This window comes from Dipodomys ordii, unplaced genomic scaffold (genome assembly GCF_000151885.1).
Source record: "Dipodomys ordii isolate 6190 unplaced genomic scaffold, Dord_2.0 Scaffold23, whole genome shotgun sequence".
Lineage (NCBI taxonomy): Eukaryota > Metazoa > Chordata > Mammalia > Rodentia > Heteromyidae > Dipodomys > Dipodomys ordii.
In genome coordinates this window covers 9,134,749-9,161,763 of record NW_012267239.1, presented here as the reverse complement: position 1 = coordinate 9,161,763, position 27,015 = coordinate 9,134,749, and the positions used below count along the sequence as shown (strand labels likewise).

General features: G+C 46.5%; 1 protein-coding gene across 1 annotated transcript in view; it reads left to right on the top strand.

Moving 5' to 3' along the window:
* The window catches only part of Suds3 (suppressor of defective silencing 3 homolog (S. cerevisiae)), a 38,042-nt gene that overhangs the window by 7,050 nt on the left and 3,977 nt on the right, over positions 1–27,015 (top strand). Inside the window, exons 2-11 of the mRNA XM_013014293.1 lie at positions 2,156–2,225; positions 4,866–4,921; positions 5,969–6,040; positions 7,692–7,711; positions 9,490–9,646; positions 14,955–15,050; positions 15,815–15,876; positions 16,026–16,047; positions 18,001–18,106; positions 25,232–25,316. Of these exons, the coding sequence (XP_012869747.1) occupies positions 2,156–2,225; positions 4,866–4,921; positions 5,969–6,040; positions 7,692–7,711; positions 9,490–9,646; positions 14,955–15,050; positions 15,815–15,876; positions 16,026–16,047; positions 18,001–18,106; positions 25,232–25,316 (746 nt within the window). The remainder of the gene's footprint in view (positions 1–2,155; positions 2,226–4,865; positions 4,922–5,968; positions 6,041–7,691; positions 7,712–9,489; positions 9,647–14,954; positions 15,051–15,814; positions 15,877–16,025; positions 16,048–18,000; positions 18,107–25,231; positions 25,317–27,015) is intronic.

Below are 27,015 nucleotides of genomic sequence, written 5' to 3'. Positions count from 1 at the left end.
CGGGGACCCGGGGGGGGGCGCGGCCCACGGTAAGGCACCCTGACTCCGTGCTGGGGAAGGCCGCCCCTTGCCCCGACGGGGTTGGAGGTTGTCCGAGGTGTCTGGACCCCTTCCAGACCGCCGTCTCCCTCCCGTCCCCATTCCCCACTGAACTCGCGCGTTGGTGGGAAAGCCCTCCCGCGGAGCGCTCGCCACCCCTCCCGGGGCGGGGCCGAGGGAAGCCCACCTGCGTTTGTAAAGTGTCCCCCCCCCACCGCGCCTCCCCCCGGCTTTCTCGCGAAAGGCCGAGTTGGAAAAACACAAACAAAAGCCTCACGTCTTGGATCCTAGCTACTCAGGAGGCTGAGATCTGAGGATCTCGGTTCGAAGCCAGCCCGGGCTGGAAAGTCTGTCACCCCCCTCCCCCACTCCTTCCCCCCCGTCAATTAACCACAGAAAGGCCGGAAGTGGAGCGGTGGCTTAAGTGGTAGAGCACTCGTGGCCCTTGAGCAAAACATCCCCCCCCCCCATAAACAACAACAAACAGGGACGGTGCACCGGTCCTGAGTTCAAGCCGCAGGACGGGCGCACAACCCCCTTCCCCTCTCCCGGTATAAATATGATCTCGAAGTAAGTTTTTGGCCTGGCTTTGTCCCACCCCGGGTGAAGGGGTTGGTAGCGCTGACTTCCCGGGGGGAGGCGTGAAGGAGACTGGCTGGAGCATCAACCAGGTACTTAGTCTGGGGCTCCGGAAGGGTTTTTAACACTAGGGAAAAGGGTACGGGGGTGGGGTGTGTGGGACTGCTTGCCTATCGCGTGTGTCCCGTCCAGTAGGCTTCTCTCGGAGTCCAGCTTTTTTCATTCTGGTCTCCAGCCTTTGGCAAGTGCGAGGAGCTTCAAGAAGGAGCTAGAGGGAGAAGAAAAGTGAATAGAAAAGGGCAGGAAGAGAGTCATGTGGGGAGAGTATCCTGGCATGGAGGGCCCCAAAACTAAGGTAGATCAGTTGTCTGGAGTCAGTCTCCCGGGTGACGCTTCCCTGAACCCCTTTCTCGAGAATGAGGTCCCTACAGACCGGGTCCAGCACCTAAGAAGGCATTGCATGCAGGTGCATGGTGTTGAGCTATATTGAAAACGAGAGGTTTTGGGTGAAACCCTGTGCATTGCAGCCAATGGCCACCAGGGGGAGCACTGAAACCAAAGTTGACTTTTTATTTTCAGTACAGGGCGGTTGAAATTCTCTACCCTTCAGCAGTTTGCCAGAGAACAGAGTTATAAACGTTTTGAAAGTTTTTTAATATTTTTTTTTTGGGTCTGGTCGTGGGGCCTGAACTCTGGGCCTGGGCGCTGTCCCTCAGCTCTTCAGCTCAAGGCTAGCACTCTACCACTTGAGCCACAGCGCCACTTCGGGCTTTTTTCTTTTTGCTTATATGGTGCTGAGGAATTGAACCCAGGGCCTCAGGCATGCAAGGCAAGCGCTCTACCACTGAGCCACCTTCCCAGCCCGAAACTTTTTAAATTTTTAACTAGTCATCGTGCCCCCATCCTGCCTTTTGTAACTTTAAACATTATTTGATTATTAGGACTTAATTTGTTGTGGAGAATTCTCCTTTTTCAGCATATGTATCTGAGGAACAGTGTGTGCAGGTTCAAGCCCAGCATCTATCAGGAGAGAGCGTGTATATCCTTTTGTTGTTGTTGGTGGTGGTGGTCGTGAGGCCTGAACTCTGGGCCTGGGTGCTGTCCCTCGGCTCTTCAGCTCAAGGCTAGTGCTCTACCACTTGAGCCACAGTGCCACTTCCAGCTTTTCTGCTTATGTGGAGCTGAGGAATTGAACCCAGGGCCTCCTGCATGCAAGGCAAGCACTCCACCACTGAGCCGCCTTCCCAGCCCTGTACTCTTTTTGAGCAGTGAGTAGGGCTTGAGTGCTTGCAATTCCTGGTGGTGATGCCCATATCTCCCCTGCACTACCCTGATTGTTACAGTGGCATCCTTACTGCCTGTGTCTGCTGCACCTTCTTTTCTGGCTGCCTACAGATAAAGGCAGACTCTTTCATACAGCTGCTTGGGCTAGTTGGAGGTGGTATTTTGTGGTTTCATGCAGGCCTGTGGTGAGTAGAAGTTTACTTGTTCTATGTCAGCTGTGAATTATAATCTTAACCTGTCTTCATTTTCTCAGATACGGAGGATGCCAGTGAGGCTGACCTGGCAAAGCATGATGAAGAAGACTATGTAGAGATGAAGGAACAGTGAGTGTATTTGCCTGTCTTTGTTCATTGATATAAAATTTTTATGGTGGCTCTGTGGTTTTGACCTTGGTTCTTCAAAAGTACACATTATCTCTGCATTTCCTCCTTTAAAGCAGTACAGTTAGTCTTCCAGTTAAGACTCTTGAGTCTTATATCTAGTTTTTGATGTGTCTGACAAGGCCCAAAGAAGGTAACTGGCATCTATGCTGGCCGTTCTACTCTTTTTTTTTTTTTCCGTCGGTCGTGGGGCTTGAACTCTGGGCCTGGGCGTTGTCCCTCAGCTCTTCAGCTCAAGGCGAGCGCTCTACCACTTGAGCTACAGCACCACTTCCGGTTTTCTGGTGGTTTATTGGAGATAGGAGTCTCACGGTCTCTCCTGCCCGGGCTGGCTTTGAACTGCGATCCTCAGATCTCAGCCTCCTGAGTAGTGTAGGATTACAGGCATGAGCCACCAGCGCCCGGCTTCTACTCTGTCTTGATGTTCTCAGGGACCCGGGACTGGAGATCAGAGAGCAGGCTTCTGACTCCTGTGCACAACTTGTCTCAGTCTCTCTCATCTTCACCACTTGTCACTCACACCCTCTTCTTGTTTGAGGACATATGCCCAGAGAGCAAACTCTGCTCACCTTTGTATGTTTGTTTTCTTCTGAGACAGTAATGTTGTCCAGGCTGGTCTCAAACTCCTGGGCTCTCCCAATCCTCCAACCTCTACCTCCCAAGTTCTAGGAGCCCCAGGTTCCCCTCCATCCTATCTGCTTTTTATCACATCCCGTTTGCTTTTTACATTGTACCCAGATGGAAGGCAGTATAGCATAGTCTCTGTGTATTTATTGAGGATCTTGACTTGGACTTCTGAAATTTTTCTAAAGTAGAAGTTCCACATTCTTTTGTAGGGCCTGTTTGCCAGGGTTTGTGGCTATCTTCTGGATTCTTTTATCCTTTTCAAGCTTTGAAACTCAGAGATAATTCATTTAGGTCTGACCAGGAAAGATAATAATGGGTCACCTTGATGCCTGTGATCTTTCCAACAGTGGGCTGGGTTTTATTCTTTCTTAGTCTCTTCCTGACTGACATTGACCCCTTTGAGATATGTTCTCATGTTTCCCGGTACACTGTTCGTTTTTGTAGACAGACTCAGATGCAGGCACTGTCTGGGACTGTGGGATGGGAGATTGAACGCCCTGGGTGCTGAGTACTGACTTTTTGTGCTTTAAAAATTTTATTTTTTATTTTTGTCAGTTATTGGGCTTGAACTCAGGGCCTGGGTGTGGTCCCTGAGCTTTTTTTTGCTCAAGGCCAGCACTCTACCACTTTGAACCACTGCACCACTTCTGGTTTTCTGGTGATTAATTGGAGATGAGTCTCACGGACTTTCCTGCCCTGGCTGGTTTTGAACTGCGATTCTCAGATTTCAGCCTCCTGAGTACCTAGGATGACAGGCTTAAGCCATTGGTGCCTGGCTTGCTTATGGTTTATTTATTTATTTATTTTTTATTATTGTGAAAATACTGTACAGAGGAGTTACAATTACATGGGCAAGATAATGAGTACATTTCTTATCAAGCATTGTAGCCGCCGCCTCCTTTGTTTCCCCTTCCCATCCCTTCCCATCCCCCCCCCCCCCCCCCTTTGCATATGGTTTTATGTCTGTTCCCTCTCCTGTACTTGATGTTTAAACACCATTTTTTTAGAGATAATCTTTGGGTTGAAAATAGCAAGTATAAAATAAGTTTTGACTAAAATGCAATGCCTTGTAATGGCTCCCAGTGACTATCAGGAGTCATTGGAACTCTCCCTAGGAGGCTTAACCTGTGAATGAGGGCCAAAGCCTGGCCAGACTTAGCTGAATTATCCCTTGAGTTTCTGCCTAACATGTAGTAGACATGGCAGCCTTTTAACTGCTCAGAGGAGATCTCCAAATACAACCCACACTCCTCTAGTTCTCTGGGCTAATAACATGCTGTATGCTTTGTGTGTGCTTCCTCTTCTCACCCAGCTGGGGCTGCATTTTAACTTTTGCCTCTGAACTACTATTATTTATTTTTGTCAGTTGTGGGGTCGGGGCTTGGGCGCTGTCCCTGAGCTCTTCCACCACTTGAGCCACAGCGCCATTTCTGTGTTATTTTTTTGATTCTGAAAGAGTAGAGCTTAAAAGAAGTGACAAGGAAGTTTATTAACTAGATGCTCACACAGCTGTGCTAATTTGTAGACCTGTACTCGGAAGGCATCGTCTTCCTTCTTGTTTAGGTGCTGGAGGAGTTGTGTTTAGTGCCAGCTCCCATTGTTTGGCGTGTGATGCTGTGCCTTAAAATTAAAAAGAAAAGAGCATGGCGCTTGTACTTTTTGTATGTCCTTGTTTACCTGTCCACCATTGGTGTTTATTATAATTCGCCATCTTCATGATTGGACATTTTGAATTGGTTTACAGAAGAATCTGTAAAATTAGGGTGTGATTCAAGAATACTGGAGCCTTTCCCTTTGTGATCCCTGTATCTGGAGCCTTCTAAACCAGCCTCTCCTTTCCTCTGTCCCTTGAAGGGCACTGGGACTGTAAACACTGTGGGCAGCTTCTGTGTGAATGATGTTTGGAACTGAGGACTGACATTGTCTTTTCATGTGACTTTTTTTTTTTTTAAATAGGATGTATCAGGACAAACTGGCTTCTCTGAAGAGGCAGCTGCAACAGCTGCAGGAAGGTTGGTGTGTGCTCATCTCTGTCGTTTCTAAATATCCTTGAGTTTTGCCTGGCTTGCTGTTCTGTGGGAGTGGTTTAAGTGATCCAGAACACATTTTGCTGTCTTTTTCTGATAAAGTAGTGGTTTTCAAGCTTTTCCATGTTTCCAACAGGGAGCGTATTCTTCTAAAGTGAAATTCTCCGTGGGGCCTTCTGGAGGGCTCCAGTTGAGTCCTCTGTGCCTCAAGCATAGTGCTCTTAGGAACAGTGCTGCAGCTCCACTGTCCTGCAGTGATCTCCGGTGTGACGAGGGGAGTCAGTAGGACCCAGCACTGGGGTGGACCCAGCAAGGAACTGGGGCTTTGCTGGTGCTGCTCGCTTTGGGTTCATATCATGGAAACACTCTCCCTATCCTCCCCCTACCTCATTGAGCCTGCTTTTCCAGTAGTTGCTGTTTTTCTAGGGAGTGATCTTTTTCCTTGAACTGGCCTGGAGCCAAGTCCTTAGGATCAGGGATCATAATTGCTTCAGGGAAGAGCAACGAGTGAGCAGAGGCTTCAGGGTTTACACCTGAGTACTGGCAGTCTGCATGTAATTGACTGAAAGTAGTCATCATCTTCCTCAGCTGTGTTAACAGTCTTTCGTGCTAAAATAGCCACCGAGGGCTCATGGCTAGCACTGGATAGTGCAGGTGCAGAACATGCTTCCAGTGCAGAAAGCCTTCCTGGACAGCCTTGACCAGGCCTGCTGAAGGAGAGTGATCTTTCTCCTGGAAAGGGAAGCCTATTGCCTTAGGCTATAGCCACAAGTGGTCAGACTGACTTGGTGAATCTATACCCTTCCTACTCTCCCTCACTCACCTGAGATCTTGATACTCTGGGGTGGTGTCTGCTGTGGGTCTTGGCCGAGGGCCTGAATCCAGTAAACTCCTCTTGGGTATGGTTTCCTAGGCTTTCTTCTATTCTGGTGTTACTTAGTCACCAGTGGTGGGAGAAAAGAATCCTAGGGAACAGTGAAGAGCAGATTGATCTTCAGAATACCTATCTGTTTTATAAATTCCCAATTCCAGGCACATTGCAGGAATATCAGAAGAGGATGAAAAAGTTGGACCAGCAATACAAAGAAAGGATCCGGAATGCAGGTGAAGGTCTCTAAAATGAAAACACCCCTGCATACTTTTCCCCTTTGTTATCAGCAATGTAATGTTACCCCAATCTTTTCTCCACAATGTGTCCCTCCACTGGGAGAGTCTTGGGGAAGAGAAAGTGCAGTGGTGCAGTTTTCAGGTAGCTTAGGCTGACAGCAGTGACTCCTGTCAGGTTATTTTCCTGGGTCCTCCCCTCTCCCCCCTGGGGGGTCTTCACCTTTTCTGGTCTGCCTGGCTGAGTTGTAGACTGTCAGAGGCTCTGATGCTGAAGAAGGTATAGGTTGTCCTGCCCACCATTACCTGCTGCTACTGGATTCTGTACTCAGTGAGAAGGGCCCTCCTCCTTTCCGCAAGTATTGCATTGTAAGCTTGCAGATAAAAGAAGCAGGCTTTTGCTTTGGGGCTGTTGTATGGAATAAATGCATCCATTTGTTGGGTATTTGCTCCATTTACAAAGTGTAAGCAACATAAGGCTGTGGACACATTGCCCTTTAGGAAACTTGACATTGCTCTGATAGAAAATAGCTGCACACGTAAAGGGAAAGAACCCTGGTAGGAGCAGGGTTTGAAAACGAGCTGGGTGCTCCAGCGTTAGGTAGATGAGTTGCTTTTCTTCATTCCTGCAGACTGTCCTTTTCTTTTGTGTTATGTCATATAGGCTTCTCCCCTCAACTGAAGGCACAGAAGTTCCTCTAGATCAGTCATGATGTGGCTGTAGAAAGCAGAGTCAGTCTTACAGAGACAGTCCACCTCTTCAGCTGTGCTGCATTGGCTGAAGCCCCGTCATCCGCCTGCTTGCTGCAGGTGTGACTGGTCATGGGTAGCACCACTGAAGCCTCGATAGCATGGGGCTGGGTGTGCTTGGGCTCCTGTGCCCAGCCATTCCTGGGACCAAAGTGCTGAGGGTTTCTGCCCATCAGAAACAGAGTGGTTTAGTCTTCTCTGCAGTTGACATTTTCCATCAAGCAGCTTCAGATGTCCTCTGCACCCTGAGAGCTCTGTGGGGGTATGGCTGCGTGTATCTGGGGTGTGGGTCTGTAGGATGTCAGGTTTGCACTGACCCTGTTAAGCTGGGCTCAATACCCAGTAGTCTTTACTGACTGCATACAGTAGACCATAGGCCTATTTTATTCCAAGAATGGGTTTTGTATCTTCTGTTGGGGTATGTGTGTGTGTGTGTGAGTGAGTGAGAGAGAGAAGTGAGAGGCTGTTTTGTAAACAACTGCTAATTGTCAGGTACACTGTAGGCCTAAGAAACCTGTACAGCACTGCTGGGTGGGGTCCTTCCAGTGGCTGACTGGGGCTTGGTGAGTGAGGAAGGACTGCAGTTGATTAGGAACTTGAGAGAGGTCAGAGGCCCTAGCCTGATCAGAGCCTGACGTCCTGAGAGCAAAGTCCTAGGAGAGCTCAGCAGGACCTCTGATGCCTGTGAGGGGTGTTGGAGGCCTTGACTCAGAACTGTTTGAGCTGATAGCATCCAAGACCAAACTTAAAACAAGTATAAGTATTTCTTCTGTCCTTTTCACATCTCCCCACATTTGCTTTGTATAATGTGCTGTCAGAAAGTGAGTCCTGATGTTCCTGGGTGGGAAGGTGTGGCACCTGGGGACCCAGAATCTAACTGTACACTGTTTTTCTCTTCCAGAGCTCTTCCTCCAGCTGGAGGTAAGTACTGGACTTGCAGACTGGGCTGCTGTGGGAAGCTGCCTCTCCTTCTGTGGCCTCCTTCTGTGAAACTGGAGGCCTTCATTTGTTGTTGGATGGCCTGTGCTTAACACCGGGACTGCTCACTGTTTTCTGTGGCATTTACCTCACAGTATCTGAATTATAGGGACTTCATATTGATCCTGGTCCTTGAAGCAGTCCCACAGAATTGTTCACAAAATCTTTTTTTTTGGGTCCAGTCGTGGGGCCTGAACTCTGGGCCTGGGTGCTGTTCCTCAGCTCTTCAGCTCAAGGCTAGCGCTCTACCACTTGAGCCACAGCGCCACTTCCGGCTTTTTTCTTTTTGCTTATGTGGTGCTGAGGAATGGAACCCAGGGCCTCAGGCATGCAAGGCAAGCGCTCTACCACTGAGCCACCTTCCCAGCCCACAAAATCATTTTTAACAGCAACTCTGGGCCAATAATAAAAGCTTCCTTTCAGTCTGCATTCACTCTGCCTCTGTCAGTCTCCAGTCGGCGTCAAGGCCAGTCTTGAGGGCTGTTTCGTCCCAGGTGGTGATTGGGTAGAGATGGTGATTTTTCCACCCTGTTGTTGGCAGCCATTCTAAAAGGAGTCACTGCTTAGGGGATCACATGGCCCCCACCCATGGCCCCTGTGTTTATTACACTATGGTGCACGGATTGTTGAAGTGGGTGCTGTCACTGGGGAAGTTCCTCAAGTGCTAAAGAGGGCCTAGCAACAGAGAGCCCCAAGTTCAAACCCCAGTAATGCCAAAGGAAAAAAAGGGGTGTTTACAGGTGGCTTTTGTTTTTGTACTGGCATTTGAACTCAGGGTCTTAATGATTGCTAGGGTGTCTTTACCACTTGAGCTCCCCACCCGCAGCCCTTTTTGCTTTATTTTTCAGATAAGGTATCCTAGGTTTTACCCTGGACCACAGTCTCCTGACTTAATACCTTCTGCATAGCTGAGTTTACAAATCTCAACCACTTCATTCAGCTCATTTGTTGAGATGGGAATACTCACTATTTTTCCAGGCTGGCTCAAACCATGATCATCTGATCTCCGCCTCACAAAGCTAACTGGGAAGTTAGTTTAGTTTAATTGCAATGTTTGTTTCAGGAACCTTGTGAATGATCTGTACTTCCCTTTATTTTGGTCCAGTTGTGGGGCCTGAACTCTGGACCTGGGCGCTGTCCCTCAGGTGTTAAGCTCAAGGCTAGCGCTCTACCACTTGAGCCACAGCGCCACTTCCGGCTTTTTTCTTTTTGCTTATGTGGTGCTGAGGAATAGAACCCAGGGCCTCATGCATGCAAGACAGGTGCTCTACCGAGCCCATAAGGTTATTATTTTGTTGTTGGTCTTGGGGCTTGAACTCTGGGCCTTAGCGCTGTCCCTCAGCTCTTCAGCTCAAGGCGAGCGCTCTACCGCTTGAGCTCTACAGTATTACTTCCTGATCTGTACTTTTAAGTATAAAAAATAGTAGCTCCATTTGTCTGGTTTTAATATCATGCAATTAATTTTGAGTAGAGATTTCATCTTAAGATTGCCTTCTTGAGACACTGTGCTTTATTAATTGTGGCCTCCTGGAGGGCGGGGAGGAAGCAGTCCTGTGTCCAAACTTGGCCCTTTGTTGGCCTTGCTGACTCCTGGTGCCACATGTGTGTAAGACTGACTTGTACTTCTGGTCAAATATTTTCTTCATTGTTGAGAACTGTTGAGCCTGACTTCCAGCTGCTTAGACTATGTTCCCCCCAGCCTGTGTTTCTTTCTTGTTCAGACTGAACAAGTGGAAAGAAACTACATCAAAGAGAAGAAGGCAGCAGTGAAGGAATTTGAGGACAAGAAGGTGGAGCTGAAGGAGAACCTGATTGCAGAACTGGAAGAAAAGAAGAAAATGATTGAGAACGAGAAGCTGACTATGGAGCTGACTGGAGGTATGGAAACTCTGTGTGTGTGTGTGTGTGTCTGTGTCCCTGTCCCTGTCCCTGTCCCTGTCCCTGGTAGGCTCCAATTACTCTTGCTGTCTCCCACCTCCAAAGCGGAATGTGGCCATGGTTGGGGGAAGGCTTTGACAGATCAGCTTTCTAGCTCCACCTGGTATCGGAATGTGGCCATGGTTGGGGGAAGGCTTTGACAGATCAGCTTTCTAGCTCCACCTGGTATCGGCTGTGTGGCCTTGATCCAGCTGCTTCACTTGTGTGAGTCAGTTTCTAGACTGTCCAGGGGGCCTAGCCGTGCCTTAACCCTGGATTAATATTAGAAGTACCCAGGACAGCATCTAGCTGAGACACAGGTGGTTCAGTACAGTGGTGTGCCTTGAATAGGAAATGCAAGCTCTGGCTTGTGCTTTACTTGACTTTCACCTGGGCCGGCTCTGCTCCATGTCTTTGTCCTTTTCAATCACTCACCCAGCTCATCTGCTCTGATGGACTCTGCTCTATGTTTGCTGTCTGCCTTAATTACAGGCAAGGTGCTGTATCTTCTCTCCTGAGATTCTCTGTGTCTTCCCCCAGGCTGTAATATGAGCACTTCAGAGCCATTGCCATTCTAGCAGGGCACTTGACTATTCTTTGAGGCCACTGAGTTCACCTGAGGCTTGGGGCCAAGCCTCATCCCTACCCTAGAACTTCCTGAATTGCATGTGGGAGCCCAACAGCAACTTTCAGGGAGAAGTGATATGGACTGACTTTGTGGTCTGCATGTAGGCTGATGAGCCCTGGAAGGATACAGAGGATGGGCTGGAATTTGGCAAATGCTGCAGAGCAGGTTGGGCAAGTCTGTCACTTGATGTCTCACACCATGCCCTGCTGCACAGTCCACATTTAACTCAACCACCGTCAGAGGTTCTGGTACTCTGGTACATCTGATTTCAACAGGGTGCAGGTTTTCCTTTTTTTTTTTTTTTGAATGGATATACTTGGAGCTCACTTTGAAATGAAAAGTAACTAGTGAAGATCTCCCCCTCCACCCCCAAGTTTCTGTTCTGTGAACCAACTTGGGCTTCCTGTTGACAGACTTCTACCCTGATGAGAAGGTGCTTGTGTCTAACAGTGGGGCAGGGCCCAACCCCGCAAGTCTCTGCTAGCTTCCTCATTGGAGGACTTGGTGAGGGTATGCATGCCTTAGGCCTCCTGTCTTGTTTTGGAGTAGGCAGATGCTATAGTAGCATCTTAGGCAGCCCCACTTTGTTGTTGGGGGGTTTCTGCCACTAGACTGCTAGCACTGTGCTGCCTCATTTGTAGGAATCTGCCTGCCTGTGCTATGACCCTCTGCTGGTGGCTATGACTGGTATTGATGCCTCATTGCTCTGCTAGAGACACCAGATGCTCAGGAGCCTTCATTAGGCTAGTGGGAAATAGTGTCTGGTTATAGCCGCTCCCTTTCCATCTGCAGGGAAGGGGATCAGCACCTCACCTGTAATTTGGTTTTGTAATTGTTGACAAGCCAGAGACAGTGTTTGGCCAGGCTGTTTTACAGACAGAATGGTAACTGGGACAGGGGCTGTCCTCAGTGACTTGAGGCAGAGTGTGCCAGGGTGGAAAAGACAAATCAATGCAGTGAAATCATTTGTAACGCAATAAAATAGATTACAGAGGTGTTTAAAGCTAGCCATGGGCATTGAAGGTACCGATGTCCTTCCTCAAGCCATTTAGTACCCTTGATATGGAGAGGACTGCCAAGGTAATGATGGAGTGTGCAGAGAAGAGCCACTGGAGCTGGAAGATAATTAGCCTTTCCACAGATGGTGCTGCTATGGAGTTGCATTAAAGGCCTGTTCTCTTCCTCTAATTGACTGACTTATTTCACCTCTGTGGATTGATGCCCAGTGTCATTGTTGCCCAGCTCTGAACACAAAAGGTATTTCTACAGATCTCCTTTTCTGTTCGACCTGAAGATCTCATCTAAAAACAAAGTCAAATTTGAGAGGCTAAGGCAAAACCTTGTCTGAGGGACCCTCTGGAAATAGGTGACCTGCTCACCCACTGGTGACCTGCTCTGAGTATGACGTAAAGCACTCACCTCCCTGGGAATTTGTGCAGGATGACGTCTTGACACCCAGGCCTCTGTAGAGGACACAGGAAGGGCAGTTGTGGCAAGGGGTACAATAGTGGAGAAACTAGGCTAGGTTGTTGCTCTGATTCAGCTTTAAGGTGTACATGTGTCAACTGGGAGCCGGGACATAAGGCATGCTGTTGAGAGGCCCCAGGCCCACTGTGCCTCCCATCAGTGTGTGTGTTTTCTTTGATGTTGAGGCCAAGATTGTAAGTAACTCAAATAACCAAAGAACCTAATTAGCCTGAAAAATTCGTGGGGCTTTTATCACTTTTTCCTTCTGGTGCCAGTACTTGGGGTTGAACTTAGGGATCCCACTTTTGTTCAGCTTTCTTGTTCAACAGCTGGTGCTCTACTACTTGAGCTACGCCTTGAGTCCAGCATTTTGCTGATTAATTGGAGATGGGCATTCTCAGATTTTTCTGCCTAGGGTGGCCTTAAACTTTGATTTCCAAATCTTGGCCTTCTGAGAAGTTAGGATTGGCAGGCATAAGCCATTGGTTCCTGGCTATTACTAATTCATCATTTTTCTTGTTAGTGCAGGCCTTTTGTGTGTGTGCTCGCTATTTGCCGCTATAATTTCTTTTGCCAATTTTACTCCTTTCAGTTTCTGGAAGCTACTCGTGGCCTCAGTAAAGCTCTTGTTTCCTTTAGAAAATAGTCCTAGCTGGTAGCACATGTCATTAAAGTCAGAGAAGATGTCTGTGTCCTAAGCGCACAGTGACTGAGATCCTAGGCATTATGTAGAAACCTTGAGCTGTGTGGGCTGACCAGCCTGTGGTGTCCTGGCTTCTTTACCAGCTTAGTTGTGAGGCCGTTTCCTCCTTTGGCAAGGTGGTGATAGCCCACCTGGTGGTGGGAACTGAGTGGAGACGATGCTTGTACTGTGCTTTGGAGAATGACTGGCTCAGGGTAGACGTGGGACTTGAGAAATGTAACCTTGTTCAGTTCCTGTAGCCTTTCTGGTCTGGGTGTCCTTCTACCTGGTTTACAGATGGCAAGGCTGACAGTGAAGTGCAGCCATTTGCTCAGCCCCCAAAGGAACTGGCTAGTGTTTCATTAGAATTCATGTCAGCTGCCTCATTGTGACTCTCAGAACCATAGTTCATGGAGCACTGAGTGGGTCACAGAGTGAGACTGAGGGGTGAGGCCTTTGCGCTCAGCTGTTCCTGTTCTGATCGTCACGGAGCCTTCCCAATGTGGTGCAGCACTGAGAGATGGCCCCAGTGAAAGACGGACTGACCTAATGAGTGACTCTGAGACTTTAAAGCATCAGTGGGTGTGTTGTGCATGAACAGAAAGTCTCCCACAGTGGTCACCCAGTGCAGGGGGCCTGGGGAGTCATGGAAAGGAGCAGGAGTCCCACATGAATATCTGGGGAAGAGAAGGGAAGAGGTGACCTGGATTTGGGGTGTGGGTCATCTTCCAGACATTCTGCTCACAGAGTGGAATCCAGGCCATTCTGGGCAGTCCGAGCACTTGTGGGCTCTGTCCTCTCTTTAATGCCATCTGCTCATGGCAGCTTGGGTCCAACTCTACAGTCCTGTTTATGTAGAACACCATGCTGGGCATAACAAAAGTTTGATTGAGACTGGTTCTAATGAACATATTTTTAGGCAGGAAAGAAACTATACAAAGGCCAGTTTTATAAACTGACAAGGTGGAGTCTGGGAAGGTGGCTCAGTGGTAGAGCGCTTGCCTTGCATGCAAGTTTGCCTTGCATGAGTTTGATTCCTCAGCACCACATAAGCAAAAAGAAAAAAGCCGGAAGTGGCGCTGTGGCTCAAGTGGTAGAATGCTAGCCTTGAGCTGAAGAGCTGAGGGAGAGCGCCCAGGCCCAGAGTTCAGACCCCATGGCTGACAAAAAAAAAAAGGACAAGGTATAAAGAGGTGCATATGATAGGTGGGTGATAGCCATCGATGCTTCACAACTTGCTGACCAGATTGGACACTGCAGTGTGAAAGAAGCTCACCTAGTGCCAGCGGGCACCAGAGAAGAAGTAGATGGTCTGTGAGCTTGACAGATCTGATAGCAGAGAGTAACTGAGTTCAGATAGGGAATTCCAGTGTCTGATGGGGGACTGTCCCATGGGGTGTGGCACTTGGCCCTTGGTACAGGAGAAGTTGGTATAGAAGTATTAATGGGAAGCTAGACTGAGCCTCTGCCTGGGGGTGATGTCACAGACAGGAGAATACCGAGTGGACTTTGTAAGGCAGGATATAGGAGTTCAAGGGCAGAAAAGAAGCTAGCCAGTTGCTGATGGCACATGCTTGTAATCCTAGCTACTGAGGAGGTTGAGATGCAAGGATTGCAATTTGAAACCAGCTGGGTAGAAAAGTGTATGAGACTTATCTCCAGTTAACCACTCACTGAAAATTCAGCTAGCTTTGTGGGCCCCCCCCCCACAAAAAATAGAAGAGGTTTAGAAATAACTCCCAGGACCAGCACAAACAGCCATAACATTACTCTGAAGTATTTAGTAAGAATGACGTACAAAGTGATAGCACCTGTGTCCTACAGAGATCACTGAGGAAGGGGCCTTCCGCAAGGTTATTGAACAGGTTCATGAGGCTGAATTGATTATGGATGAATTTGATGCCTGAGTAAAGACAGATGAGGGGGGCTGATTTTGTTGCATGTGGAAGGGGACAGATGTAAAATGTAGGAGAGACAGCTTTGGGAGGGGAAGCAGAAGGATTGAGATTGTTATGGATCATCATTGCCGGTGCTGGCATTGGTGACTGTAGAGGACAGCCAGTATCTCAGGAAGGAGCGGGCCAGCACCAAAGGCCTTTTATGCCAGTCGGCTTCAGAGCACCCCCTCTGTGGGAGAGTGGGAGAGCAGCAGAAATGGGCACATGAGGACCGTAAGGCTCCTTCAGTCACAAGAACAGAGACCTTCTGGCTTCTTTATTTGAGGGAAAGGAAGAACAGCTCCTAGGCTTTTGAGGCTGCCAGAGAGAAACCCCCATGTTGGACATGGTTTCCAAGAGGAGTATGTGTCTGAATCTTAGAACCGTAGACCCGCTCTAGTCTTAGAGTAGTGTCTGCTTTAGACCATGCATAGGTCAAACATCTCCAGTAAAAGTTGTGCTGGGGAAGCTGTGGACAGAAACCTTATACCACAGGAATTCTTACTGATTTCAGGTGGGAGCTGGATAGATTTACTCATTCGCTTCTTGCCACAGACTCTATGGAGGTGAAGCCTATCATGACCAGAAAGTTGCGGAGACGGCCAAATGATCCGGTCCCCATCCCAGACAAGAGGAGAAAACCTGCCCCTGATATCCATTTCACCAGGCACCAATGACCTTTCCTTCCCTGAGACTGTTGAATCCTTTGCTTACCCGTTTGGTAGAGGGTCTATGGCAAAAGCCTGCAGAAGCAGCAGCATTTGATGGGAGCTCATGGCCATGGCTCCTCTTAAAAAGGCTTTGTAGAAAGCAGGCATTTACAAAGGTACTCTGTATTGGGAAGTTCAACCTGGTTTTAAAACTTACCTCAGGGGCAGCTGCCAACCTGATGTACCTTAATTTTTCTTCCTGTAAGGTGAGGACCGTAGTATCTGCCTTTGTGTTCCTCTGTCACCAGGTGCCTTTAAGCAGATGACACCATAGTCAACATAAAGAAGGTCTGTAGTCATAGAGATGGCTAATGGGATGGAACGGTTGGAGACTAGAGTTAGTGGTTCTGTCCCTCTTGAGAAAATAGCTGTTTTCTGTAGTGCTTCAGTCATTCTGCTACCAGCAGAGGGCCGAAGTTCAAGTTTCTTCCTAAAGGTTTCAGAGCTAGGGAAGGGTAACTATAGAACATCATTGGAACTAAAGCTCTTTATAAATTCAGAGCTAAGTTGTTTTAGTTTGCTATGCTGTTACTGTTGTTATAGATACCTAACATATTGTTACTTTAAAAGCATGTAGCATCATTTTATCAGTTTTACTAAAAATCGTTTGGCACCGTCAGTTCTAAAGGACAGATTTTCCTATTGTATTGATTTCTGATTCTGGGGAACGGAACTTCTCAGGCAGCTTCCTTTAACTCTTCACACCTCAGCTAAACTACTTGTTAACAGACGAGCAGATCATGGAGGATCTGAGGACGTTAAATAAGGTATGGCTTGGCTTTTCAGATTCCTGGAATTCACCTGGTGCTCTCCTGCACCAGGCTAGTGTAACTTGTTAAATCATTAACTTGTTAAATCATCCATACCTGACACTGGAAGTTGCATCTGAAATGATTTTCTGTTGTTGTTCTTACAGCTTAAGTCACCCAAGAGACCAGGTAAGTGCATGATGTTACTGGCATTTGCAGTCTTTGTATCACATTGTTGGGAAAGCATGTGAATACCTGCCAGAGAATTGTGGCAGTTTTGAAAAGTGTGTGTTATATGCCCCAAAACAGGCATCACAGAAACTGAAGAGAACCATACACGCTGTCATTTCTGTGGGATTTATTATAGATTACCCACCCTCCTTTTTTTGATACTTAGTCTTGGGGCTTGAACTGAGGTCATGGTTGCTGTCGCTGAGCTTTTGTGCTCAAGGCTAGTGCTCTGTCATTTGAGCCATAGTTTCACTTGCTTTTTGTTTTTGTTTTTTTAAATTTTGGTCATGGGGCTTGAACTCTGGGCTTGGACGCTATCCCTGCACTCTTCAGCTCAAGGCAAGTACTCTACCACTTGAGCCACAGTGGCACTAGTGTTTAATTAGAGATGAGTCTTATCTGGGCTGGCTTTGAATCATGATCCTTAGATCTCAGCTTCCTGAGTAAGTAGAATTACCACCATGAGCCACCAGTGTTGGGCTTGTACTTTTCCTTTCCTTTCCTTTCCTTTCCTTTCCTTTCCTTTTTCTTTTCTTTTCTCTTCTTTCCTTTTTGCCAGAGTCTTACTGTTTAGCTAGGCTGGTCTTGAACTCAAAATCTTCTTGCCTCAGCCTCTCGAGTGCTAGCATTATAGGGTCTGTTACCATTATCCCCAGATAGTGATTGTTACAAGTTTCCTCGAGTTCATTGGCATCAGTTTTTTTTTTTTTTTTTGGGTCCAGTCGTGGGGACTGAATTCTGGGCCTAGGCGCTGTCCCTCAGCTCTTCAGCTCAAGGCTAGCGCTCTACCACTTGAGCCATAGCACCACTTCCGGATTTTTTCTTTTTGCTTATGTGGTGCTGAGGAATCGAACGCAGAGCCTCAGGCATGCAAGGCAAGCACTCTACCACTGAGCCACCTTCCCAGCCCTGGCATCAGCCTTTGAAGATGAGAACTGGGGATTGTTCAGCATGACTTGTGTTCTGGTTAAGGCCTTGGCATTAGTGCTCTAGTGGCATTTCCTGGCCTGCCCCTGCTAATGCCACAGGCTGCGCTGACTTGCAGTTTGTGGACTAGAGGCAATTCTCGTTGCAAATTAGCATTCTGAGCTGGAAATGTCTTTGTTTCTGAGCACTATGATTACTTCACCAAACCCTCTCCTACTGAGGACACAATTCTCCCTCCTGTGGTGCCTGTGGTCCACAGAAAAGGACAAGAATGATTTGTTTTCCCCCTCTGGTCCTGTGGCTTGAATTCTGGGCCTGGGTTCTGTCCCTGAGCTGCTTTTGCTCAAGGCTAGCACTCTACCACTTGAGCCACAGCACCACTTCTGGCTTTTTCTGAGTAGTTTATTGGTGATGAGTTTCACGGACTTTTCTTGCCTGAGTAGTTGGTGGTGTGAGCCACCAGTGCCCAACATAATTTTCTTTTTGAAAAATATTTTTTTTTCTTGATCTGTTTTGAGTCCTCGTGGTCACGGGATTTTCCTCCTACTCAAAGTAACCTTGTACATCTGCACATTTGCCCTTTACCTCCCTGGCCTCAGGTTTCTCTTCTGTTCAGTGCTTACCTCATGGTTTTGTGGATCAGGTAACACGTAATGATGAGGAATTTTGTGGTGCACAGGGCAGATTGGGTGTCCACATTGAGTTCAGCATCAGTATGCTGATCAGTATGCTGAGGGACTGTTTAGTTGCACATCTGATGAGTCATAAGATTTTGTCTATGAACATCTGACACCACCTGGGTAACATATGAGACCCCACTGCTTAAAAAAAAAAAATCTGTCCAGATTCTGTGTATTACTCGAGTAATGGCTTGGTGGTCTTTAACATTGCCACCCTGGCAATCTTTGATTAAAGCATGTTGGCTGATGGGCTCACAAGTTTATAAAATGCTCAGTCACTGAAGTGTCTGTCTGGTGTCTCCAGCATCCCCATCCTCCCCCGAACACCTGCCTGCCACACCCACGGAGTCTCCAGCCCAGAGATTTGAGGCTCGAATAGAAGATGGCAAACTATATTACGATAAAAGATGGTAAGTTATGAGAAAACAGTCCTTTATTTTTGTCTGAGAATGGAACTTGAACTTGGTATTTGACCCTTTTGCTTATTGATGGTGTTCTATCATCTGAGCCATGTCTCTAACCCCAAAGGTTTTTTTTTCTTCCCTCACTGCCTATTCTTTATTTTTTTTGTCGGTCGTGGGGCTTGAACTCTGGGCCTGGGCGCTGACCCTCAGCTCTTTAGCTCAAGGCGAGTGCTCTACCACTTGAGCTACAGTGCCACTTCTGGTTTCTGGTGGTTTATTGGAGACAGGAGTCTCACAGTCTCTCCTGCCCGGGCTGGCTTTGAACCGCGATCTTCAGATCTCAGCCTCCTGAGTAGCTAGGATTACAGGCGTGAGCCACCAGCACCCGGCCTGCCTATTCTTAATAGTCTCAGAAGAACCTCTTCGTAGAGTCCACTGTGATCGTTATTTCAGATCATTCTCCCTCCCCCCACCTCCCATCTATTTAACTGAGGATCTTGCGCATGCTAGGCAAGTGTTTTACCCCTGACCTACAATCCTAGCCCTAACTTAATTTTCGTTTTATTTTGGAGACAAAGTCTCATTATATAGTCCAGGCTGGCCTCAAACTTGTCATCATCCTTTCTCTGCTTCTCAAATGCTGGGACCATTGGGAACTCTGAGTACTACATGTCAGCAGTTTATGAATACCTCTGTTAGGTCTTTGAAAGCCAAGCTTCCTCAAGGACATCCTTTGGATGGTAGCCTGCCCCTTCTCTGTGCCGCTTTCATGGGTGCCCTTGCCAGCAGGACCAGGACCTGCCCTGTTTCTCTTAACTCCTCTTCTGTGCACTAAACTTATTAGGTATTCTGCAGATAAAAGGATTTTGTGGTCAAGTCCATTCAGGGGATGATTGTGCTAATTAAGATAAATGAGTTTCTTTCCTGCTCTGTCCCCGTGGGTCCTGCAGTTGTACATATTGCAGGTTCTAATGTGAGGAGGAGTTCTGTATTTGCCAGCTGTTCTCTTTCTCCTGTGCCATCCCACTGCGGAAGTGTTCCAGAAAACTTGGAAACTAACCTTAGACATGATTAGTTTAGCTTTGAACACTGAAACTCTCAGACTGGCAGTATTTTATCATTGGAGAGAATGGTGAACCTATAGGAAAGAACCCTAAAACTTATCTGTATATTCATTAAGCAAACATTGCCTTCTATCTTAGATGTTCTCTTTGGTAGATACCAAATCACCCTGGGTCCTGCCACAGCTCTTTGAGCCCTGGTTCAGCATTGTCTTTATTTATCCCTGTGCAGGCAAACTCTTTGGAAATGGGACACATGGTTAGTCCTGCCTTTCCATTTAGTTACATGAGGCTGTTTTTCTGGGTTACTGTATGGTCTCTAATTTATTGCATATGATAATCTTTTAAGTTTTTCAATATTTTTATGTAGTGAAAAGTTCCAAAATTAGGGTGATGGTTATTTTGGCTTTTTTGAGGTTTATGTTAGTTATATTATGTCAATTGGTTACCTTATTTATGCATGTTTGTTTGCATGTATCTGTGTGCATGTGTGTGCATATGTATGTGAGTGTATGCATGTGGAGGGTCTGGGATTTGAACGCTTGACATACAAATGCTCTCTACCCTTTGAGCCACACCTCCAGCCCTTTTTTTTTTTTGGTCAGTCATGGGGCTTGAACTCTGGGCCTGAGTGCTGTCCCTCAGCTCTTCAGCTCAAGGCGAGTGCTCTACCACTTGAGCCACGGTGCCACTTCTGATTTTCTGGTGGTTTATTGGAGATAAGAGTTTCACGGACTTTCCTGCCTGGGCTGGCTTTGAACCGAGATCCTCAGATCTCAAACTCCTGAGTAGCTAGGATTACAGGCGTGAGCCACCAGCACCCGGCACCTCCAGCCCTTTTTGTGTTTAGTTTATTATTCAGTCTGTTCTACCCTCCTGTGTCTCCCACCTACCTGAGATTTCAGATATAGACCATTATACCCAGCTTTTGTTGAGATGGAATCTTGTTAGCTAATTTTTTTACACTAGCCTTTAAGCCGAGATCTTCCTGTTCTCTACCTCCCACGTATCTGAAGCTAAGGTGTGAGCCACTGTGCCCAGCCAGTGATCCCTCTGTATCCATGAGGAATAAGTTCCAGGCCCCTGTCCCTCACTTAGCAAAATCCAATTGCATTTAACCTAAGGACACCTTCCTGTACAATTCTGTGTTGTCTTTAGGTTACTTACAATAACGCGTGCAATGTAAGTTGGTATTATACCTATTTTTCTTATTACAAGAAAAAAAAGCCAATAGTATGAACACATTTTTTTCTAAATGTTTTCAGTGGAGCTTACAGATCCATAGGCTGTGTTCTTGTCAGAAAGTGATCTAGTCATGCCTGAAATCATCCATTTCCACTTACTAATTTTCATTGACTTCCTTGTGCAGAAGATGGAAGAGCCTTTTTTTGTGTTGTGTAAGCCTAACAGGGGTGACCTCTACCACTCTTGTTGGGTTGCTTTTTGGTGTTGTTTTAACGTTGCTTATCAGAACCTACCACCACTAGGTGGCAGGCCTGAGCTGCTCAACACAAGGGGAGCAAACTAAGATGAAAAATGTTTCTAATAATGAAAACCAAATAACCTTTAAAGATCAAGCCCACATATAAGAACCGTTTTGAAAATGGTGAGATTTATAACTAACATTTTTACGGATCTGTGCATCTCAAAGCCATGTGATATTTCAAATGATGTTCATTTTGTGATTGCATTGCTTCAGCTCTTCCTCTTTCTAGACTCAGTCCTTTTAGATTTTATGAGACGTGTCTTGAGGGTGAAAATGCAGAAAAATGAAAGTCCTGGTTCCTTAAAGAAAGGATCCACAGTGATGGGTGCTTCCTAATGTAAACAAAGCAGTCAAAATGTTCACCATCTTTCTGATGCTAGAGAATACATTTGAAAAAGAATGTCTGTATAAACAGCATTTCAATGCCTTTCAAGTTGCTCATTCTATTTTTAATGCATTTTTAAAATGCAGCTTTCTAGTGTGTTGTGTGTATTTCCTTGGGTTTGGCAATCAAGACTCACAGTGAGTAGCAAGAGGTGCTCCCTCCCTTCCCTGGTCCTTACAGCAGGGGATGCTTTCCCCTGTGCAGGACTGTCCCTCATAGGTCCTGAGGTTGGCTGTGTGTTTGTCACTTGGGAGTCCTCATGTTTCTCTGCTTGGGAGACATGGCCTGTGGCCGAGAGATCAGCTGAGTCACTTTCTTCCAGTAGCGTAGTATTTTGGTAGAACAGTATTTTTGGCAAACCATGTTTCATTGAGTTTTAAATGACTTCAGCAAAATTGGGGTGAACACTTCCTCAGCTACATTTCATTTTGAAAGATAAGCATCTTCCTCTGCCCAGCTTGTCTGCTTTTAAAGCTTCCCCTCCCCCCATCATGCCTCAAGCTTTCCTCATAGTTTGATTTGGACTAATGACCTCTCAGAAAATACCGTGAAAGTAGCTGATATTTTAAAATAACAAAGTTAACTGATGATGCTGGTAGATCATTTTTTTTTCTTCTTCTCTGCTAATGTGAATCAAAAGTGAAGTGCTTCACTTGTTCAGTAGATTTAACCCTCCATCTCTCAGCTGCTGTTGGAACAGTGTTGCCTGGAGGTTCTAGAGCTGTTATGTGGATTCAGGTTTTGGCAAATGAAGTGTTAATTTTAGGGTTCCCAGTAGGATACAAAACTCAATTACATCTCCTCCTTCCTTGCCCCACTTTTGAACTTACCTTCTAAAGAAATTGCTTCCTTCCAAAAGAATAGTCATTCTAGTTCATTGAGTTTAACAATGAGGCCCACAGCATTAACAGCTTAATTGTAGGGATTCCCAGGTCAGAATTTCCATTAGTAATAAAGTCAATTTGACATTTACAGCTCCTTCTTGAGGCTGTTTATAATGCTTTTCTTCAGCAGCTGAATCAGAGCTTGTAAAACAGGTTAATTTGCAAAAAAGAAAGATGGTGTACATTTTTTCTAAATTAGGTCTATTGATGTTGCTTTTGAGTGTTTTTTTTCCCCTTGGTTTCTAAATATGTTTTGAATTACTTTTCCCTTAATTTTCTTTAGGAATTGAACTTTAACTTGCTATGTTAAGGTTGTCATATACTTTCTATCATATAAAACCCACATTTGAGTACTTATCAGAGAATTCAAATAACTTGGAAGTGGCGCTGTGGCTCAAGTAGTAGAGCACTCGCCTTGAGCAGAAGAGCTCAGGGACAGCACCCAGGCCCAGAGTTCAAGCCCTACAACTGGTCTTAAGCAGAAGAGCTCAGGGACAGCACCCAGGCCCAGAGTTCAAGCCCTACAACTGGTCTTAAGCAGAAGAGCTCAGGGACAGCGCCTAGGCCCAGAGTTGAAGCCCCATGACTGACCAAAAAAAAGAAAAAATTAACGTAATTGAATTGTTTTCCCAGGAGAATGGTCCCCCAAGATCAGTGTGTTGTGCATGAGAATCGGGGCGGGGGACGGGGGCAGAGGTACAGGGGGAAACCCTGGATACTTGGGCATCACTTGGCTTGGGAGTTGGTTGCTTTGAGGAGCATGCTGGCCTGCTCTGCTGTGAGGGGGTGGAGCCATGGTGGATACCGAGGCCAGCCATGTGCAACTGTGTGGTGAGTTACCAGAGGTGGTAGCTCAGGGGGCCCGCGGTACTCCTGATGTTTACTGGTAGTCAGCCAAGTGGGTTGGGTTTGAGTGTTTGTTCTAAGCACAGTTGAAGGAAAATATACCTTATAAAAATTATTTGGCAGGGTTCTATTTTTTTTAATTTTTAAAATTATTATTAAAGGTGATGTACAGAGTGGTTACGGTTACATAAATCAGGTAAAGAGTACATTTCTTTTTTTTTCTTTTCCTCTTTTATCCTGGGGCTTGAACTCAGGGCCTCGGTGCTGTCCCTGAGCTCTTTTTGTTCAAGGGTCATATCTCAGCCTTCTGAGTAACTAGGATTACAGGCGTGAGCCATCAGTGCTCAGCAAGAGTACATTTCTTGCCAGGCAAGTGTAAGGTGGCTCTACCACTGAGCCACCTTCCTAGCCCAAGAGTATATGTCTTTCTGGACAGTGTCACCCCTTCCCTTGATTTTGTGGCAATAATTGGGCTTGAACTCAGGGCCTTGTGCTTACTTGACTGGTGCTCTGTTACTTGAACCATGCCTCTAGTTCATCTTTTATTGTTATTGATTAGAGATGGAGTCCATAGGACTATTCTGCCTAGGCTGGCTTCCACCTGTAATCCTCCAGATACCAAGCTCCTGAATAGCTAATAGTACAGGTGTGAGTCACCTGTTTTCTTTGACTTTGCGATACTAAGTTTTCTTTTTACCCCATACTTACTGTTTTCCAATATCATAACTTATAAGAAGGTATTATTTACTCCTCTCTCTCTCTTTTTAAAAGATTCTCACTCTGTAACAGCCCTGGCTGGCTCCAGTCTTATCATCCTCCTGCTTCAGTCTTCTGAGTGCCAAGATCACAGGCGTACCCCCCACCACATTCGGCTTATTTTTTTTTGCCAGTCATGGAGCTTGAACTCAGGGCCTGGGCCCTGTTCCTGAGCTTCTTTTGCTCAAGGCTAGCACTCTACCATTTCAGCCACAGTACCACTTCTGGCTTTTTCTGTGTATGTGGTACTGAGGAATCGAACCCAGGGATTTCATGCACGTTAGCCCCTGGGCTGTTTTTTTTTTTTTCTATATATAAGTAATAAGAAAAATGAAAGGTATGTAATAAAAAGAATACTACTTTTAGTTTACCATTTTTAGTTTCATCTTAGCATTTTATTTTTTTTGGTCGGTCGTGGGGCTTGAACTCTGGGCCTGGGCACTGTCCCTCAGCTCTTCAGCTCAAGGCGAGCGCTCTACCACTTGAGCTACAGCGCCACTTCCGGTTTTCTGGTGGTTTATTGGAGATAGGAGTCTCATGGTCTCTCTTGCCCAGGCTGGCTTTGAACCGTGATCCTCAGATCTCAGCCTCCTGAGTAGCTAGGATTACAGGCGTGAGCCACCAGCGCCCGGCTCATCTTAGCATATTAGCAAAATTTCATTGTGTCTTCAAAATTACATGGGAACATAGTGGACATAGGTTTTCTTCTCCACCTAGTTCTATATTGAGTATGCTTTCTGCTAATCATGCACTTCTGTATCAAGCCCATCAGCTTGCTTTTTAAAAGTATTTAGGCAGAATCAGAATGAGTTGAGACAGGTTGCCTTTTGTTTCTCTTGAATAATTTCCAGTCACCATAGAAAGAGTTAGCGAGTTGCTGTGATCTGGTTTAGTGTTTCCTCACACACTGTGGGACACCAAGGCTTTCTGACCCAGTTTGCTAAAAGCAAACTAGAGAGCTTTGATCTAAACAGGTCTCCCCATTCTAATTACTTTCATGATTGTTTTCAAGAAGAGAGTTGACATGGAGCCCTAAGTTCTCTGCTCCTAGGTAGCAGGTTAAGAATGCTTATAACCTAGACTGCAAAATCCTTGCTGGGGGAGAGAATTACTTCCTTTGTTGGGACTCTTAGTACTCTATCATCTTGTTATACCTGCAGAGCAGAATCTGCCTCCTTCCACCAGAGAACTGATAGTAAGATGCTTTATATGACTTTAGGGATCTGTGTAGCCAGAATGACCAAAGGTCATCTTCTTGATTGGACTGGGACTGGCCTTGTCCAGGGCTGGCAGCATTGGCCAGCTGATCTTCCCGGCTTGTGTCCTCCATCAGCTGCTCTCTCATCCTTTTGTCCCACTGAGCTTTGGCTCAGTCTTCCTTTTTCTGTGGAAAAGTGGATCAGAGAATGTTACTTTAACATTTTTAATTCATGTTTTGAACAGGGTCATATGGTCCAAATACAGAAGATAGAGCTTTCCAACCCTTCCCTTGGTCTCAGCTCTGCCTTCCCCTTTGTAGAGGAGCCTAGAAATTTAAGTTGCAGACCTACAAGATTTGAGGCCATCTAATCCAAGGACAGAGGCCTTTAAATTCAACTCCCTGAAATCCAGACTCTTGCTCTTGATTAATTATATTATTGTGACGGCGGCGGTGTTGTCTGGTTATTTTCTTACTAGTTTTGCATCTGTATTTCTGTGCTCTGTTTCTGGCAGGTACCACAAGAGCCAGGCCATCTATTTGGAGTCAAAGGACAACCAGAAACTGAGCTGTGTGATCAGCTCCGTTGGAGCCAATGAGGTAGGAACCAAATATCCTCTGTGGAAAGCAAGATGTGCCCTGTGAAGTGTGAGAAGTAGGACAGCCCTGAAGTAAAGTGTCACTGAGGAAGTGGGTCGTGTCTTCTGTGAGTTACCCTGGAGGCAGCACTTGGAGGCACTCACGGCCAGCCTGAAAGTCCCTGCATTTGCTCCCACTGATGTGGGAGCCAGAGAGACTTAGAAGGCTTGACTGAGTCTGTGCAGTCACCTCTTGCTGAGGGAGGAGTTCCCCTGTGGAACACACTCTTTCTCTTAGCATGTCCCTGAGTACTATCAGGCTTGCTTCTTGCTGTGAGGATTTAATGCTATATTTGGTACAAGGTCCTGCACTGAATAAGTGTTTGGTAAATAGGTGCTGGGCCAGCCAGCGTTGACTCCTTGTCTGCTCCCTTTCTGACCCTATGTATCCTGTGCTGGCTGTGAACCATGAATTGCTGGGTTCATGCCTCTGGGGCTTGGTCTCCTGGTCCTCCTGCAGTATGGGGCCTGTTGTCAAGTTGCTCAGAGTTCTGGCAGCCAGTGAGGTCCCTGCGCTGTGAGTTCTCCACTGGTTGGCCCCTTCACCATGAGGATGTCAGCAATGTCTAACTTGCATTGTTAGGAGTTAAAAGTTTAAAACTTCAGTAGCTGGACTGACTGGATCTTTTTATCAGTTCACAAATGTCTGCAAAGAAATTGATTTTTATGTGTCTCCCTCGGTAAGTTATTCGTGCCAGTGAGCAGTAAATCTAATGAAACTGGATTATGAAATAACTTAAGCCTCTTGTAGTCTCCCAGCTTCCTGAATTGAAAATGCCCTCAAATGTGACTAGTTTGCAAATTGGTTGTTTACTTAAAAGTTACAGAGAGCCTTGGAGACAACTGACATTATTCCCTGAGTTCCGGATCTGTGAGTCTCCTCCAGCCAAGCCAGAACCAGGAGGGACCCCACAGAAACACCTAGTGTCCTCAGCAAGGAGGTACTGCGTTTTCATGATGGAGCGTCAGTACCTGGCTGTGGGCACTGCTTCACAAAGCCATGTGACTTCGTAGTCTCAGCTTCAGAACCATTATTTTCCTGTATGACACCTCAAGGAAATGAGACACGCATATCCAGTCCTGGCACCCCATTGCAGATTGTCATGATGCAGTATGAATCGGTGTGAGGAGGAAGGGCTGATGGTTTTAGACTCTTCAAGGGTAGAGGCCCCAGCACTGCTGGTGACTTCCTGATTTGGCCTATCTATGGGTTAGTTTTAACATGGATCCTTAAGGCTTTCAGAGGCTTATCTTCATGTGAGATTCTTAACTTGCTGCGTGCACGCACGCGCGCTTGTGTGTGTGTGTGCGCGTATGTGTGTGTGTGCTGCATGTGCGCACGTGTGCCTGTGCACGCATGCGTGCCAGTCCTAGTCCTGGGGCTTATACTCAGGACCTACGTGCTGTCCATAAATTCCTTTTGCTTAAGAATAGCACTCTACTACTTGAGCCACAGCTTCACTTCCATCGCTTTTTGGATCTAGTTTTTTGGAGATAAGGATTTCATGGACTTTCTTACTCAGACTAGCTTCAAACTCTGATCCTCAGATCTCAGCCTCCTGAGTAGGATTACAGAAGTGAGAAGTGCCCAACCCTTGTGTCATTTTTAAACACTGTTGTTGACTTTTTAAGTCTCTTTTGCTAAATAATCACATAAAAGA